The sequence below is a fragment of the Heloderma suspectum genome, chromosome 1 (assembly GCF_057233095.1).
Source record: "Heloderma suspectum isolate Gila_16-S chromosome 1, 16-S_ref, whole genome shotgun sequence".
NCBI lineage: Eukaryota > Metazoa > Chordata > Lepidosauria > Squamata > Helodermatidae > Heloderma > Heloderma suspectum.
Genome location: NC_139458.1, coordinates 305,366,388 through 305,383,796, shown reverse-complemented (window position 1 = coordinate 305,383,796; position 17,409 = coordinate 305,366,388). Strand labels below are relative to the sequence as shown.

The window sequence follows — 17,409 nt, the reverse complement described above, 5'->3', positions numbered from 1 at the left end:
GTAGTGTTTCTCCCAGCCCTACACCTCTTACTGAGTATCTTTAAATAAATAAATAAAATATCCAAATCCTCACCCTGTTTCACTCTATTCCCCCAGCAGCCCTTCCAGAGACATGTAACAGAGAAGGGAGGGGAGTAGAAGCCCTGGCTTCCTACACTGCCATAAGAGGTAGTAGACGAGGAGGAAAGAGGGAACACTAAACTGCTCCTGCCTGGGACAACACAACTACACCGAGAAAACGTGTGCTCTCTTGCTCCCCATGAAAGCACATTCACTCACACTCTACTTAAGAGTCAGTGGCCACCCTAGGAGTTGTTACTCAAGAGCACGAGTTAAACTTACGATAAACTAGGCATGTTTTTAAAGTGTGGAATTGCCGCCATGATGCAGAACCGGGTCTGTGAGGCTTTGCAATTTAAAAAGCAAAAGGGGAGTGAATGCAAGCGAGTTCATAGTTTCTCTATCAACAGCCTTTATTTTTTCCCAGCTACGATACTGGAAGTGAGCAGGAACTTAAGTCTGCAGAGAGGGAAGAAAGATTCAATTCTTATATAGCCCACTCTTTTCTTTTAAAATCGGATCCCCTGCTGCATCTACTTCGTCTTCCAAAACGACTGCGTGTCCTATGGCGATCATCGAGGCCCTTTGCGGGTGTCCTGCCCTGCTGCTCCCGCCCTCAGAACTTAGGTGGATGACTACTGGAAAGAGCCTTATTTGTGCTGCCACTCTTAATCTGGATTTCCCTCCCTAGCCAGACACCAGGCTAAGTCTAGCCTTTTTGTCCATCCTATTAGCGCTAATTAATATTAAGCGGCACCAGTGCGTGTTTAACCAAAGAATATTAACACTTTATGGGGCTTATTTTTTAGTCTTATTTGTTACATTATTTTTAACTGGCATCGTAGCCCACTGTCAAGGCTATTACAATGAAGGCAAAGGCAGGAAGAAATGAAATGACAAAAGTTTTGTCGCCTAACTGCTGTCATGAAGTATTAATATCAATAATAATCGTAATATTACTTTCCACTATGTATAAGCCGCCCTCCAAGCACATTCTCAGGGCGGCTTTCATAAACGTTAAGAACCATTTAAGAACTGATACAGGGAAATAAAGCAGTAAGACCTAAAAGCAGCATCAACTCCGCGATCGTATATCTGCGCCTAAAAGTGCAAAGGATCTCGCGCGGAGGCTCTCGTTCCACCCACGAGGGCTCTCGCGGGTTTCTGTTTGGAAGTTGCCCAAAGACGGGGACGAACTTTCCCTTCCTTCCTTCCCCGAGAGCGTGGAGGACGGGCTCTGTCTAGCCGCGTGTGCGCATGCGCGCGAGGCCTCGCCTTCGCTGCTGCCTGTCTCAGAGCTAAGCCACCCAGCAGCGGGCGGGGCGATAACCCTTGTGGATCTGCTCGGGAGACCCCGGCGCTGGGGCTGCGCCAGCGCGCGCGCGGCGCCTCCTCCTCCTCCTCCTCCCCGCCGCCGCCGCTCCCCTCCCTGCCTGAGCCGAGTGGAAGGGGGCTGGGGTTGGTTGGTGCCAGCAGCGGCGTGAGCGCTCGAGCGGCCGCCATTTTACGCAGGCTCCTGCACATTCTCCGGACACGCTGAGGGAGCGGAGAAGGGGCAGCTCCCCAACCGCGTCCCCCCGCACCGTCCCCCTCCGGAGCCCTTTCGCTCACCATTCATCACCCCCGCCGCTCACCCGCACAGGTCAGCCGCCGCCGGGGCTTGTCAGGCGGGGGAGGGGAGGGAGCGCGCGAGAGAGTCGGTTAAGAGAAAGGGGCCCTTTAAAGAAAAAGAGGGTCTGCTGGGGAGGAGGGAGCGGGGCGCGGGACATGGTGGGAGAGGAGGCGGCCGCTTGGGCAGCCGGCTCTGGGTAAAAATGGGGCTGGGAGGAACAAAGAGGACGGCGGCGATCAGCGGCCCTGTCCCGGGCAGCGTGGAGCTGGTGTGGAAGCGGCACTTGGTGCTGTGTGACGGGCGACGCTAGGCCCCACGGACGTGACAGGGGGGCGGCGGGAACGAGGGGAGACCCTTCCCGGCTTCTCCCCGCCTGCGAAGGCGCTCCAGCTGCCTCATTGTCCAGGCGCCAGCGCCATTCATTGGCCACGAGGCGCCTGTCGGGTGGGGTGGGACGAGATGGAAAGGAAGCGGTAGGGCAGGGACTGCCGCCGCCAATGTGGCCGCGGGACTTGGGGGCGAGGGAGGCGGTGCGGCTGTCGCGTGCCGCGAGTCACGTAACGGGCCGGGGTAGGAGCTGGTCTGGAGGCCAACTCCGCACATTGGAGTTGGAACGGCATGGCGGGAGGTGGAGAGGAGGTCTGGAGTATGATTTGTATGCATTGTTCCGGGGCGGGAGGAGGAAAGACGTGGAGAGGCGTCGTCCACGCATTTTGTTCCCCTACTCCCCCCCCCCTTTCCGCGTGGCGAAATAGGGCCCAGGGTGTTGCAATTCTTCTCCCGATGGGAAAAGGGGGGAGGGTTAGAGGGAGAAACTGCTTTTCCGGCGGGGGGGGGGGAGAGTGAAGTTGGTCGCTGGAGGAAGTTGTAAGACATTTGAACGCGCCGAGCACGTGTTTCCATCAGGCTTATGGCGGCGGCCGCCACCTGGGCTGAGTGCGGACTGGCAAGCGCTTTGTTCCTTTTGCCTGGTTACTTTAGGCCCTGTCGGAGAGGCGGGAAGGTGATATGCCTTGAATGTAGGCGAGGGATTAGGGTCTCGTGAGAAGTACTATGGGTTGAAATGAATGATTAGGGTAAAAGCGGCAGCGAAGGGCAGTGGCTGTATCGCGCGGCGGTGTCTGCACGTTCTTCTCGGCCTTTTGCTTTTCGTTCTATTTCTAACTTCTCCAGAGCTTCTTAGGGCGTGCTAGAGAGAGAGATGTGAGTCAGAGAGGTTGGCTGGATTGTGTAAAACCTGCAGTAAAATCTTAACACCCCCGCTAGGCTGTGGTTTTCTAGGGTTTGCCTTTGCACTATTAGTTCTATCGCTTGAAACAGACTTGCAAGCTTTCTGACTTCAAAAGTAATAGGGGAAAACGGGTTAAACTTTGCAAGCCCCTGGTAGGGTAGCTGCATGTATTGATTGACACCCGCATTGCTTAGCTTTAAGGGTTATAGCTTAATTATGCTTATTGCGTTTGAACAGATATCTGGAAACATGGCTTCTGAACATGTTAATGGGAATGGTACTGAAGAGCCCATGGATACTTCTGCTGCAGTTACCCATTCTGAGCATTTCCAGACATTGCTTGATGCTGGTTTACCACAGAAAGTTGCTGAAAAACTAGATGAAATTTACGTTGCAGGTAAGATGTAAAACTTGCAAAATTACTATTTTCTATTGGACTTTCCTTGCTTTGGGCTAAAATAGCAACTTTTTGTGGTTTCCAAAAAAGTATGGGGACTGCAGTTTTCTTAGTAATTAATATGTAATATTTATACTAGTCTAGATCAGCTTCTGGAACTGAATGAAGGGGTGGTGGTGGTGGTGGTGGTGAGGGAAAGCAGTTGGAACTTGTACCTTAGGAATAGTTCATTGTGGATTACAGTTGTTTGTGTTTGGAGCACTGTGTAGTCTAGTAAGTGAAGCAGTAATTGTATGCATCTCTTGTGGATGACAATGTTTGGACCCGTGGGTGCAAAGGCTACAGTGTGGTCAGTCATGCTTTGAAGCTCCATTTTGGAGAGTAGTAGAATTGCTGAGTGGTTTCGCCTAGCTTAAAGTTTCTTTTAGAGACAAGAAGTGCTATATCTAATTGCTCAAGTCAACTCAGTCATCCATATAAATGTATGAATTTTTCCCTAGAATTTGCGAAAATGTAATAGTAGCAGTAGATATAAGTCATGTAGTACATTTAGAGACTAATGTATTCAGCAGACTAATCATATTTTAGAGAAGGAAAAAGCCTAACTTAATAAACAGTCACTGGCTAGTTTATCTGCTTCTGATATGTGATAAAATGGTTAACTGAAAAATGCTAGAACACAGTATTTCTTTTTCTAGGGCTAGTTGCTCACAGTGATTTAGATGAAAGAGCTATTGAAGCTTTAAAGGAATTTAATGAAGAAGGTGCATTGGCAGTACTTCAGCAATTTAAAGACAGTGATCTCTCTCATGTTCAGGTAAAGTACTACGGTAATATTTCTATTCCTTGATATTACTATAGTTTGTGCTAGCACATGTACAGAACTTGCACAATCTTGGGTGATCTGTTGTAAAATCTGATCTGACTCTTTAAATTTATTCATATAATTATTTTAGAACAAAAGTGCCTTTTTATGTGGCGTCATGAAGACATACAGACAACGAGAAAAACAAGGGACCAAAGTGGCAGATTCTAGCAAAGGACCAGATGAGGCAAAGATCAAGGTATGTTTCTTTACAAGAAACTCTATACTTCATAATTTTTTATGCCTGTGGCATGTCAATACTATGGTTTCATGTGACTCCAACATAATGTGTATAAGGGCAGTTTGTACTGAGGTATCTGTAGCAGTGTTCTAGACAAAAGTGTGATAGCTCAGTCTTGTAACGCTACTTGCTAGGCTCCTAAAATGGGTCCTGTGTTGAGGGAGGTATTGGCAGGGAGTGCCATCTTCAATGTACTTCTGAGGATTGACACTCGCAACATGCCACAAAATGTGATGGCATGGTAGACTCTGCACCCAGTCTGTATACTTAATCCTGGCAAGGTGATTTCTAGTATTCGTTTCTTTTGCTTCTGGTGGATATACTTGGATACTTTTTCTGATACTGATGACTCATGAACTCTTACTATCACTTTATTGGCATTGTAACCAGAGATCTGATTGTATAAGCCAGTTGTTAAGCACTTTGCAGTATCAGGTTGTGCTAATCCCAAAGTCTTCAGTGTTTAGTTGTGACTGATCGATTAAAGGCAGTGGGAAGTTGTGAGAATGTGGGCCTTGCTTATCTTACAGTCTTTATGCATGGTATATCACAAATATTTCAGCTTGTTCTAGCAGGAGAAATGACAACTTTTGATAGAGAGGAGTTTAACTTTTTATTATGAAAAGATCCAGAATGATACATTCAAACACTGAATATTTTAGAAAGCCATGACTATAGTGTTTGCATGTAGTATATATCCATCTCCTTAGTTTATTAATTTCTATTTTATTCTGTATTGACTTTTGGAATTCCGGTACTTTTTATTTTTCCTTTCACAAACCAAACCTTAGTGAGATTGAAGTATGCGTGCATGTAGGGACTACAGGGCAGGATTAACAGTGAATGAACCATGCATGTATATACAAATTGATCCTGCACCCTATTGAAGAGGTAAGACTGGCATCTCATAAATAGCCAGTGTAGCCTCTCTTGCCCTACCTGGGCAACTCTGTGGGCTGTTGTTGTGCCAAGCATGCATCAGATCCATTCTAAACAGCGGCTCATCCACGCTTCACCCCAAGTGTAACTCACAGCCTGCTTCTCCCCTGCCCCCCCAGACTGTAGGGGTACACCTATCCCCAGTAGAAGCAGAATTCGAGCTGCATATGGGCAAGAGGAGGCTGTTGGATGCCTAAAGATGAGGCACAAAGGATCTCCGTTTAGAAGTATAGGTTCGCCAGAATAAGCCACTTGGCATGACAGCTGCATAACTAGCACAGAAGTACCTGATGGGACTCAGGAAACAAAACTAGCCTTTTAAAAGAGGCTTTTTATACAGTGTGTGGGATTACAGTGTAAAATTGTTGTATCAGGATATGTGTTTTCATATACAAAGATTTGGGCTTGCAAAAACTTCAGAATTGTTAAAAATGAAAATGTATTTGGGAAGCTGTATTACAAAACTCAGTGAAACCAAGTTCTTTTAAAATAGGCTCGAAAGGCAGCTATAGTGCAAGCATGCATTTCCTCTTTCTATTTTAATTGGATGTGCTTAATTAGTAATTGAATAAGTTGGTAAATTATTATATTTGGTTTTAAAACTAAATTTGAAGGCACTTTTGGAGAGAACGGGTTACACGCTTGATGTAACTACTGGACAAAGGAAGTATGGTGGTCCTCCCCCAGAGTGTGTCTATTCAGGACATCAGCCTTCTGTTGGCACTGAGGTAAGAGACATAACATTTTGGGTTGGGGTAGTGTTACCATGCTTATCCCTTTGTGATGCTTTTAAAAAATGTTTTTTTTCTTACAGATATTTGTGGGAAAGATTCCAAGGGACTTATTTGAGGATGAGCTTGTTCCACTATTTGAGAAAGCTGGACCTATTTGGGATCTGCGCTTAATGATGGACCCACTGACAGGTCTAAACAGAGGATATGCTTTTGTCACTTTTTGTAACAAAGAGGCAGCTCAGGAAGCTGTTAAATTGGTAAGTTGCAGTCTTCTGGGACCATTTATTTATTATATTTCTAGGCTGCCTTTAAGGGCAAAAGCCCTCCCAAAGCCGCTTACACAATAAAATCTAAATGTTTTCATCTAAAAGCAGCAATTATAGTTCCTAGCAGTGGTTAAGGAATATCCACATCAGCTTCCACCTTAATGCGTAGATTAGAATGGTTTAGGCCTAGTGACTTCCAGGACTTGGACATTCTTATCCTAAGCTCAAATTAAATCTTAAGAGTTGCTTTTATCTTTTTTTTTTAATTTTATAGTGGTTTTATATGGTATTTCTTCCTTCAGTGCAGTGCAGGTACTTAAAGGCAATTTGAGTGCAGCCAGGGATGGCAGTTAAGAAATGGAAATACTTTTCTAGCCCTAGTGTTCAGACGAGATTTACAGTGCAAATGTATGCATGATTACTTAGAAGTAAATCCTACTGTGTTCAGTTAGTAAGTAGATTGTATCCAGCTGGCAGTGATCAGATTTCCCCTGCATGCCCCTCAGATCTGCTCTGGAAGATTGGAAGACCCCTGGAGCAGATTTGGGGGACGGTTGTGGGGGAGGAGGGGAAGGTAAAACACTGTTGCATGAGAGGAAGTCCACTGAAGTAGCATTGGATTTAGCCCAGTGTGTTGAATTGCAAGATAACTGGCATTGTAAAGACAAGACTTATTAAAACCACTCCTGTCCTAGATCAGGCAGTTCAGTACTTTTTCTCTAATTCTGTTAGTAGTTACATATTAGAACAATTATAAGTCGATTTTCCAACAGAAAAATGGGAATGTTGGTTTTAGAAGGATCTAAAACAAGTTCTGTTTGGTTCTTGCGCAATTTTAGACAGTACAACTTTCTAGGCCGCTACTACAAGTAAAAACTTTAATTTTTTATATTGCTATTAGTAATTACATTATGAGGAGACGTGTAGAATGATGTATTGGCTGGGTTTAAACATTGACTTTTGTAGTATTGTCACTTGTGGAGCACCTGGAAATTGATGGAATTCTTCAATCTCTGGCACTCTAAGAATCATGTTAAACTTGGACAGGGCACTCTTTTTGTCATTTGCTTCATGATCTTTTGTCATAAGTATGCATTACAGAGCAAGCTGGCGGCTGGGGTGAAGTGGTGGATTTGTGCTACTTTCAAAACCCTGCTTGCGAGTGATAGCCAGAAGAAATTGTTGCGGGGGAGCAGGGGCAGATGTAACCTTTTTCTGTAGCGGTTTCTCTTATTTTCCCTCCCATTAGTTGCAACAGAAGGGAAAATATCAATCAAGGCTAATGGAAGCAAGGGGCCTGATCCTGGGGCCTCATGTTAGAAAGGAGGATCTTTGGATCCAGTAAATCCCAAGCCACCCACCAGAATGCCCCATTTTGGGTCCTACCACCAGCAAATATTCACCCATGGAACTTTCCACAGGTGTAACTGAGTCCCTGGTGGAGGACCCCTCTTGGTTGGAGGGCTCCTCCCTGGATTGGAGGGGCACCTCTACCCTATACTAATTCCAGACAGCCAGCAGTTCTGGAGGTTAGTATTGCACTGTTAATAAGTAGGCATTAAGGAAAAGAGTTCTTTAGAAAGTTACAGTGGAGTAAGTTACTATACGTCCAATATTTTTAATCAAATATTTTAAGTACAATAAAGCTTGCAAACAAGTCCACAAGTTACTTGCCTGCAAACCTTTACTAACATGTCTGCAGTTGTCTCTTTTGGCCTTTTTAAAGGCTTGGAGAGGTGGCACATGACATGAAAGAGGAAGAGAATCAACTGACTTCTATTTTATACAAGCTTTCCTGCCTTGTTGCTTGGAGAAGACCTTTACCTCAGGTAGACAGGCGAGTGAGTGGCTATTTACAAGTCTAGGGTAATGCGCTGGCATTGCTTTTTAGGCTAAACCTCAGCACTCTAGTAACAGGCATGCTAGTACCAGGTTTGAAAGTCACTGATCAGATTTGGTTAAGGTCTGTAAAGTAATGTTACATGCATTACCATACTCTAAATCGGTAGAGGATAAAGTGACATGGTTGACCTAATTTGATCTTAAAAGTATGCTAATTATCCCACTCTGACTTCTGAAAAGGATCACAATCAATTGTTGAGAGAATTTCCTCACATTTCTGCATGAAGATTAATAGTGTATATAACTTGGTCCCTCACTTCTCATCTAGGCACAGAAGAGCTGTTAACCTTTAAGGGCCAAGAGATAACTACAGGAATGCCTTGGTGCTTCTGTCCCTTGGAGTGAATTATTTTCACTCCCTTAAAGGGCCAAAAGAGGCAGTGTTGGGGTAGGGGAACAAAGTTATCTTTTATCAACAGTTAATGTTAACTTTTATTAGTTGGGACAGTGGGACACAATGGATTGGATCCAGACTTGGTCATACTTAGAGTAGACTTGAGTTACATGATTTCAGTGAATTTACGTATGATCAAGTCCGGATCCAACCCTTAGCTTTTAAAATATGAAATACAGTTTCATAGGAAGTCTTAGGTTTATCTTTCCCTCCCACGAATTGAGATGAGTTGTTCAGTTGTTGAAGTTTGGTAAATTGTGAAGAACCCCTTCTTCTTTATGATGAGGTGTAATTGGAACAGTAGGGGATGCTGCTGCAGCACAAACTATAGTTTGTGCCATTAGAGCAGGTGTGGGCAACTTGCAGCCTTCCAGATGTTCTGGCCTGCAGTGCTCATTATCCCTTAGCAATGGCTATGTTGGCCAGGACTGATGGGAGTTGTAGGTTAAAACATCTGGAGAACCGCAGGTTGCCCACCCCTGAATTAATGTCATCTTGTTTACTGAGTGATGGGAAGGGAAAATACTTGTGCTCAGATAACACATGCTGTTGGTTTCTCCTGTTCTAGGAGCATAGTTTGCTGTTGCTTCCAGAGCAGCCTATAGGTTTGAGCAGAAGGGGCTTTTGCCAGTGCTTGGGCTATGATTGCGTCCCAATAGGAAGAGTTGATTCCCTGTACCAGTGCTGGAAACATTTGCTTGATTCCATGAGGTGCTACTTCAGAACAGTTAAAAGCGGTTCATAGCTTCTTACAGACTAAGGGAACCTTTTGTTTTGTGAGCTTACTTCAAACAAACTAATCACATTTTAAGGACTTTTTGGAAATATTTGTTATCAGAATATTATTAGAAATGTCAGGTTTCCAGAATGTAGTGTGTTAAATGGACAACATAGACCAGCCTTCCCCAACCTGGTGCCCTCCAGATGTTTTGGATGACAACTCTTATTCTTGACCATTGGTCATGCTGGCTGGGGCTGATTGGAATTGAAGTCCAGCGACATCTGGAGGACACCAGGCTGGGGAAGGCTGCTGTATACAGTGAAAAGAGGCTATATTTGCTTGCTATGAATTGAGTAAATTGTTGGAATCTTTCACTTCAATTTTCTCAATTTGTCCTGTACTTGGTGGTAGGTTTGTAGCTTTGTTGCTGCAAAAACAGTCTTGTGGCATCTTAAAGACTAGCATTTTATTATGGCATAAATGTTTGTGGATTAGAGCTTATTGCATAATAAAATCGTTGGTTTTTAAAGTTCCTGAAGACTCTTGGTTGATAACGTACATAGCTACTTTTAATCATTAAGGAAGAAGGAGCCAAGGGCAAACACCTACGTATGGTGGCCCATGCAATTGAAAACGCACTGTTGTATTGGGAAAATAGCTGCATTGCAGAAAATGATGTCTGCAGCACAAAAATCCACTTTAAGCAAGTGAGCCAAACCGCATACTGTGGAAGACGCACTCCTCCCCCTAACTTATTTTTCCCCCTGCATTCACATTTCTAGAATTAAGTAAAAATCTAAGTCTTGGCAAGTGAAGAGCAAGAACATAAAATGTTGGGATAACCTACCCTGTATAACTTTCTTTCTTCTAGTATAACAATCATGAAATTCGTTCCGGAAAACACATTGGTGTATGTATCTCTGTTGCCAATAATAGGCTCTTTGTTGGCTCTATTCCTAAGAGTAAAACCAAGGAGCAGATAGTTGAAGAATTTAGCAAAGTAACAGGTAAGTTACTTGTTATCATGGGTGGGTGAAGATAAAAAGAAATAATTCCTTTTCAGCTGATCAGTGATGAATGTTTTCACCATCTTTCGGCTGATGTTGAATGATGATGACATTGTAAACTGAGATCATAAGGTATAATTTTGAGAGAAAAAGAAATGAGGTAGAAGCAATACCTGGAGGTGCTGCTTCCTCCACCTGTCATACTGGAGTATCATGCAAGGCTTTAGGATGCTAGCCCAGTTTAACTCCACCATTTCCCTTGTTCCTCTCAGCAGTGAAATTGGTTATTTGGAAAAATTTACCTTTATTGAAGGGGGAATTTTGCTCTTTACTGTTATATAGTGCTGTCAAGCACTTAGACTATCCGTGAACATTTTTTTACGTCGCTATAGCTTGCCTTTTCTGGCCCTGTATTTCAGCTTAGGACAGCATTATATGGAAATACTGTATTGGTCAGTTGGTTGAAAAACTTGACTGGTTTAGATTGGGAGCGTATGAATGATAGTTTTTCAGTTCCTTTTAGGGTAGATGTGGGGAAAGGCAAGAAAGGGAGATATTTATTTATTAGATTTCTTGGCCCATTTATGTTAACATCTTACTGATACATGGTAGAAGGGAAAATTCTAGCAAATTTGATAGTTTGCACTGATATATACAGACTAAGTGAAGCAATTTTGGTATACATTTGTTTCAAAAATATTAGCTAAGACTATGTCAGTCTTCTTTCTCATTTTGTTTTAATAAGCCTGATTATTCCTATACCTAATGTATTATGGGTTAATAAAATTTATGTGACTGGATTCAATTTCAGAGGGTCTCACAGATGTAATATTATATCACCAACCCGATGACAAAAAAAAGAACAGAGGCTTTTGTTTCCTTGAATATGAAGACCACAAAACTGCAGCTCAAGCAAGGCGTAGGTTAATGAGTGGAAAAGTGAAAGTCTGGGGTAATGTTGTTACCGTTGAATGGGCCGATCCCATAGAAGATCCAGATCCTGAAGTAATGGCAAAGGTAAAAGACTTTTAGAGTAGTAAAATAACCTGAATTTGCAGATATTTCTGGTAAACTGCAAAGACGCTTGTATAAGAAGCGAAAAGGCACAATTATTTTGTTTGGCAAAACATTCTATTTCTTATGGCAAGTACTTCAGAAGGAATTACACTTGCAAATGTTTGTTTTTACTGTAATTTGAATGGCCTGTTCAAGACTCACTGCAAGAATGCTTGCAAAAATTACAAAAGATTAGTTTAATCTTTAACATAATTATGTAGAGGCGGTAGAGCATATTCAAATACAGGGTTCGATCAAGATTTTGCCTTCCATGAATGGGAGGACTTCTTTCCATGTAAGGTTTTTTTTTATCAGTTGGAGGAAGCCCATTGGTGAAAGGGGTGTGTGTGACTTTTTTTTACAATTCCATTCCTTCTGAAGCCTCTAGTACAACCTTCTACACTGTTCTGGAGGATCCCCCAACTCTGAGGGACTCTCCAGATTTTCAGAGAAAGCAAGGGGCGGAAGGGCAATCAACACAAGTCTCCTCCCCCTTTCCATAGTGGGAGCAGAGTCTGGATCCAAGCCATTGAGTTGTGATTCATCATACTGTCAAAAGTTCCCAAACGATGGGGTCATTACATGCATTTTCATACTTCTAATAATCAGTTTTTATTACAAGTTGGACACTGTCACCCTGAAATTTTATTGGTCCATAATAGAGACACACATTCAAGCTGATGTCCTGTTTTGCGCCTGCATGGTCAGCATTCATCAGATCAATTTGCTGAGGCTGGTAGTCATAGTTAGCACATGTTTAGGACTTGATTACTTTAACTCCTTCAGCCCTGTTCAGGTTTTCTGAAAGAATGTGAGGAGAGGGTGTGCTCTAGCCCTGCCCGCCTCCTTGCCGTTTCTGTTGTTCTGTACTTGTGGAGGGTTCTGTATCCATGGAGGATTTCATGCGATTGAGAATACTGATTTTCCAGTGCCTAAAGTCACGCGGACAGCCTCCAGAGATACAGGAGGCTGTCCTCAGGAAGTCACCCTCCACAAGTACAGGGCAACAGAAATGTGTGAGAAGCGGGGGTGGGGCTAATGCACTCGCATTACCTGTTAACTTCTACCTTTTTCAGAACACCTAAGTAAGGCTTTTTAAATCAATGCAAAATTGTCTTGTCTGTTACTTTAGTCCAGTCTTAGTATCCCCATTGGTGTGGGTGATGACTTCAAATTGCCAAGTCCAGCTAGCTGCTGCAGTTTCCATCTGTTGGGAACCTACATTGTTACTGGTGATAGGGTTCCACTTCCACATGATTAAGAAAACTGGAGGAATGGAAGATGTGCATTGCTGTAACAGGTACCTGTTCTAGGGCAGCAGTCACCTGCTGTCTTGGTGCTGAGACTGCTTTTGTCACCATATCTATGTTCTAGTAGCTAAGCAGAAGTTTGGGTGCTGGGATTCTCAACAATATGCTTCCTAAAGATCCTAAGCAGCATTGCAAAGAATGAGCATGAACCAGAACATTCAAACTAGTTTAGTAATTTTGTTGGGAAAATAAATTAAAAAAACTGCAATCACTTGTAATTAGTGATCCAAATATGATCCAAGTGGAGCAGGGTTTGCACAACTCTAGTTATGATTTACCCAAGCTGTAAAATATGCTTTCAAGAAAAGCTGCCAGAACTCTACAACTGGCATTACAAGTTTTGAGAGCTAGAGTTTGGAGCTAAATTTGTTTCATATGTGAAGTGGTTTATAAATATTGTTAATAAATAAATGTGTAAACTAGCATATGAAGTTGTAATAGCACCAGACTCAGTGTATTTGGTAAATACATCGTTGCAAAGCTCTAGATCCATTTTAATCTGGTTGTAGGCCTGGTGTTGGACAGAATCTGCCCTGTGGGATGACCTTTGCCAAGGAAGAAACATGGGGAGTGTGACCCTGTTGATTCCCTTGGACCTCTCAGTGGCTTTCAATACCATCGACTATGGTATTCTGTACCAGATGTCTGGGTTGGGAGCAGTGGTTCCATTCCTTCATGGATGGCCATTTCCAGAAGATGGTGTTATGGCATTATTGGTCTGTTCCGTGGCAATCAGAGGGTTCCGGAGGACTCAATTTTATCCCCTATGCTATTCAAGATTCACATGTAACTGCTGGGGGGGTTATATGGGGATGTGGGTTAAGGTGTCATCAATATGCAGATGACACCCAGTTGTACCACTCCTTTTCATTTAACCCAAGTGAGACAGTAGATGTCCTGAACTGGTGCCTGAACTGGGTAATGGACTGGATGAGGGCCAATAAATTGAACTTCCATCCAGACGAGATGGAGGTGTTATGGTAGTAGGTGGTTTGTTTGCCCAATTGAGTGGTATTCAACTTGTTCTGGAGGGGGTTGCAATCATCCTGAAATATCAGGTGTGCAGCTTGGGGATGCTCCTAGATCCATCATTATCACTTGAGGCACAAGTAGTCTCGGTGGTTAGGAGCACCTTTTATTAGTTTAGATTGATATACCAGCTGCGACCCTATATAGATAGAGAGAGCCTGGTGTCAGTTATCCACACTCTGGTAACCTCTTGGTTGGCTGACTGCAATGCATTGTACATGGGGCTGCCTTTGAACAAGGCTCATAAACTTTAGTTACAGTGGTGAGAAAAAAGTTTGTGAACGCTTTAGGATTGTCACATATTTCTAACAAAAAATGTTACTAGATCTTAATCTAACCCCATAATCCTAGATAAAGAGCAATAGATAGCCTGATTAAACAAATGACATACAAACATGACGCTTTTTCAACATGTATTTATCTACAACTGATTTAGTATTCAATATGCATGTGTGAAAAAGTATGTGAACCTTTAGATTCAGTACCTGGTAGCTCCCCCTTGAGCAGCAATTACTTCAAGTAAACGTTTCTTGTAACTGTTGGTCAGTCTCTCACATCAGCTTTGGGGAATTTTGGCCCATTCCTCCATATAGGACTGCTTCAACTCAGTGACATTTGAGGGCTTCCTTGCATGAATAGCTTGCTTCAGGTTCTGCCACAATGTTTCAATGGGGTTTAGGTCTGGACTTTGACTAGGCCATTCAAAAACATGGAATTTTTTCTTCTGCAGCCATTCTTTTGTAGATCTGCTTGCATGTTTAGGATCATTGTCATGTCGCATGACCCACTTTCGGTTCAGTTTCAGCTCATGGATGGATGGCGTGACATTCTCTTCTGGAATCTTCTGATACACTGCAGAATTCATGGTTGTGTCAATGATGGCAAGCCATCCAGGTCCTGAGGCAGCAAAGCAGGCCCAAACCATCACATTCCCACCACCATGCTTGGTGGTTGGGATGAGGTTCTTCTGTTCAATCTCAGTGTTTGTTTTTTTGCCAAACAGAACATTTCTCATTGAGACCAAAAAGTACTACCTTTGACTTGTCTGTCCAGAGAACATTGTTTCAGAAGTCTTGGGGGTCATTTATGTGATCTTTAGCAAGCTTCAGATGGGTAGCAGCGTTCTTTTCAGAGAGCAGTGGTTTCTTCCTGGCTATCCTCCCATGAACACGTTCTTGTTCAGTCTTTTTCTGATCCTTAAGTCATGAACACTCATATTAGTCAAGGCAAGAATGACCTGCAGATCCTTGGATGTTACACTGGGGTTCTTTTTGACTTCCTGAATGATGCGCTGGTTTGTTCTAGAGAGATTTTGGTAGGATGACTGCTCCTGGGTAGAGTGATTGTGGTCTTGAACGTTCTCAGTTTGCAGACTTAGCTGTCTGACAGTGGATTGGTGGAGCCCCAAGTCCTTAGAAAATGTTTTGTAACCCTTTCTAGACTGCTGAGCAGCATTAACTGCTTTTCTGAGGTCTTCAGAGATGTCTTTTGATTGTGGCATGATGTGTTTCCACACAAATGTGTGGTGAAGACCAAACTCACAAAGTTTCTGATCCTTTTGTAGGGTGGGGCCTCCCAAACTCACCCCTGCAGATCTACCTAATTACACCTGATTCTAATTATTCCCTCTAAATGAGCTGATGCAACCAGGGGTTCACTTATACATACCCTGACACTTAAGTACTCATTGTCTGCCTAATTTATACGTTGTTTTATTTCACAAGACACAGAAATGGTTAATAGAAACCCTATTGGATATTTAGAAAAGGACTGGTTTTGATTCATGGTCAAACTACAGAATTTCTGTAGTTCTCATTAGGGATCACAAACTTTGTCTCACCACTATAGTTTAAAATAGAGCTGCTAAGCTACTAACTGGGCTGGTTCATATGATCATGTGATATCATTGCTTTGTCAGCTGCACTGGCTTCCAGTCAGTATCCGGCACCTACATTGATACCTTTTCAGTGCCAGTCTCAGACCTTTCTTTTCTCCCACGCATTTTAGAGATTTTTCAGATTTTTGTGGCTGTTCATATCTCTGTGCTGTTTGTCATTTTGTATCTTCCTTTAAATATTTGTATTGTATTTTATTATTTTATCTGCTTATAATCTACTGAGAGATAATTTATTATTGGATTGATCAAAAATATAATAGACTGAAGCCAAATCTTGTCTGAATTAACTCCATGCTTTGTTTTAGGTGAAAGTGTTATTTGTGCGGAACCTTGCAAATTCAGTTACGGAGGAAATACTAGAAAAGGCCTTTGGTCAGTTTGGAAAACTGGAGCGAGTGAAGAAGCTAAAAGACTATGCTTTTATTCATTTTGATGAACGTGATGGTGCGGTAAAGGTAGGTTTTGAGTAACAGTGCAATTACTATTGAGCAGTCAAATTCTTCATTAGCCCTTCATGGGTTTAGCTAAAATATTTGTATTACAACACTTAACCTTCCTGTTGTAGTCAGTTTTGGGTTCTGATGTGATTGGAATCCGTTTGCTGTAATGTTCTGTCATTACAGTGTCTCTTTAATAGAACAGTTGTTGGCTTTTCTATTCTTACTTAGTATTTCACTATTTTAGGGCACAATCTATGCATGTTTAGATAGAGAAAAGGCCTACAACTCCTACTACAATGGCTGGCTGGGGCATGCTGGGAGTCATAGGCCTTTTCTCTGTCTATACAAGTATAGGATTGCATCCTTAGAAATAAGATGATGAATAACTATCCTGCCCATTTTTAGCTGTTTAAACAGTTCTTTATGAACAGTCCACAGGATCTGTCTACAGTCCTAAGAGTCTTGTTTTTCCTAAATATGTTTGACTTAAAATACATTTGGTTGGTATACCTTGAGCAGGAGTGAACAAAAAGAGCAAATGTTATGCGGATAGTAGGTGGTTCGAGCAAGTGAGATGTGCCACATGCTGAAGTAGGAGTGGTTGATTCGTGAATTATGACACTTATTCATGATGCCAAATGCACTAGAGTTTTGGTTCAAAACAAGTCTAGCTACCATAGAATAAAATATTGTTTATCTTCTAGTATATTCTTACTTGTCTGATATTTAAGTATTTAAAAGCTAAAAAACGAAGCTTTTAGCACTATAAAATGCTAGACTTTGAGGTTATGAAATGGTGTTGTATTGTACTACTTTTAATGTCATTGTATGATAAGATGCTGTGTTTTTGGTAGGCCTGTTCTGCATAGTATACATAATAATTCAGTGTATTTATTTTACTTACTGTGCTGGATCCAAACTTCGTCATACTTAGAAATGCTTGAAATCAGTGGCACTTTAGTTAGTCATGACTAAAATCTCATTCATTTCATTGGGTCTACTATGCCAAGTATGACTGAATTCCAACCCTATATCCTGTCTTACTAGAAATTGTATTCATTTTGTCCATATGCTTGTCTGATGTTTCTTACTTAAAGGAATTTGACCTTGCAAACTGAGTATTCTTTTAATATTCTCTGTGATTGTGCAGTTGGAGGAGAAGGGCCTTTTTTAAAACTTGTTTGCCTTGTAGCAGAGAACCATGTGCAGAATTGGCCTCTGGCCCTCCTTGTCCCGGATAATATTTTGAAAACTTACACACTGAAAGAATCAAGGGACCTCAAACAGGGCCCTCTAGTGGACTGGAGG

At 42.5% G+C, this 17,409-nt stretch overlaps 1 protein-coding gene across 15 annotated transcripts in view; it reads left to right on the top strand.

Annotated features, from left to right (window-relative positions):
- Positions 1-1,491: 1,491 nt before the first annotated feature.
- The window catches only part of SYNCRIP (synaptotagmin binding cytoplasmic RNA interacting protein), a 28,840-nt gene continuing 12,922 nt past the window's right edge, over positions 1,492-17,409 (top strand). For 6 of the 15 annotated variants that reach the window (XM_084827052.1, XM_084827051.1, XM_084827048.1 and 3 more), the window contains exons 1-9: positions 1,492-1,702; positions 3,141-3,300; positions 3,999-4,117; positions 4,257-4,364; positions 5,960-6,073; positions 6,160-6,336; positions 10,234-10,369; positions 11,181-11,386; positions 15,967-16,116. In XM_084827052.1, coding sequence (XP_084683178.1) covers positions 3,153-3,300; positions 3,999-4,117; positions 4,257-4,364; positions 5,960-6,073; positions 6,160-6,336; positions 10,234-10,369; positions 11,181-11,386; positions 15,967-16,116 — 1,158 coding nt within the window. In that variant the 5' untranslated portion in view covers positions 1,492-1,702; positions 3,141-3,152. Of the gene's footprint in view, positions 1,703-2,147; positions 2,312-3,140; positions 3,301-3,998; positions 4,118-4,256; positions 4,365-5,959; positions 6,074-6,159; positions 6,337-10,233; positions 10,370-11,180; positions 11,387-15,966; positions 16,117-17,409 lie in introns of those variants that run through there. The other 9 variants (XM_084827044.1, XM_084827043.1, XM_084827042.1 and 6 more) reach the window with 5 other exon arrangements.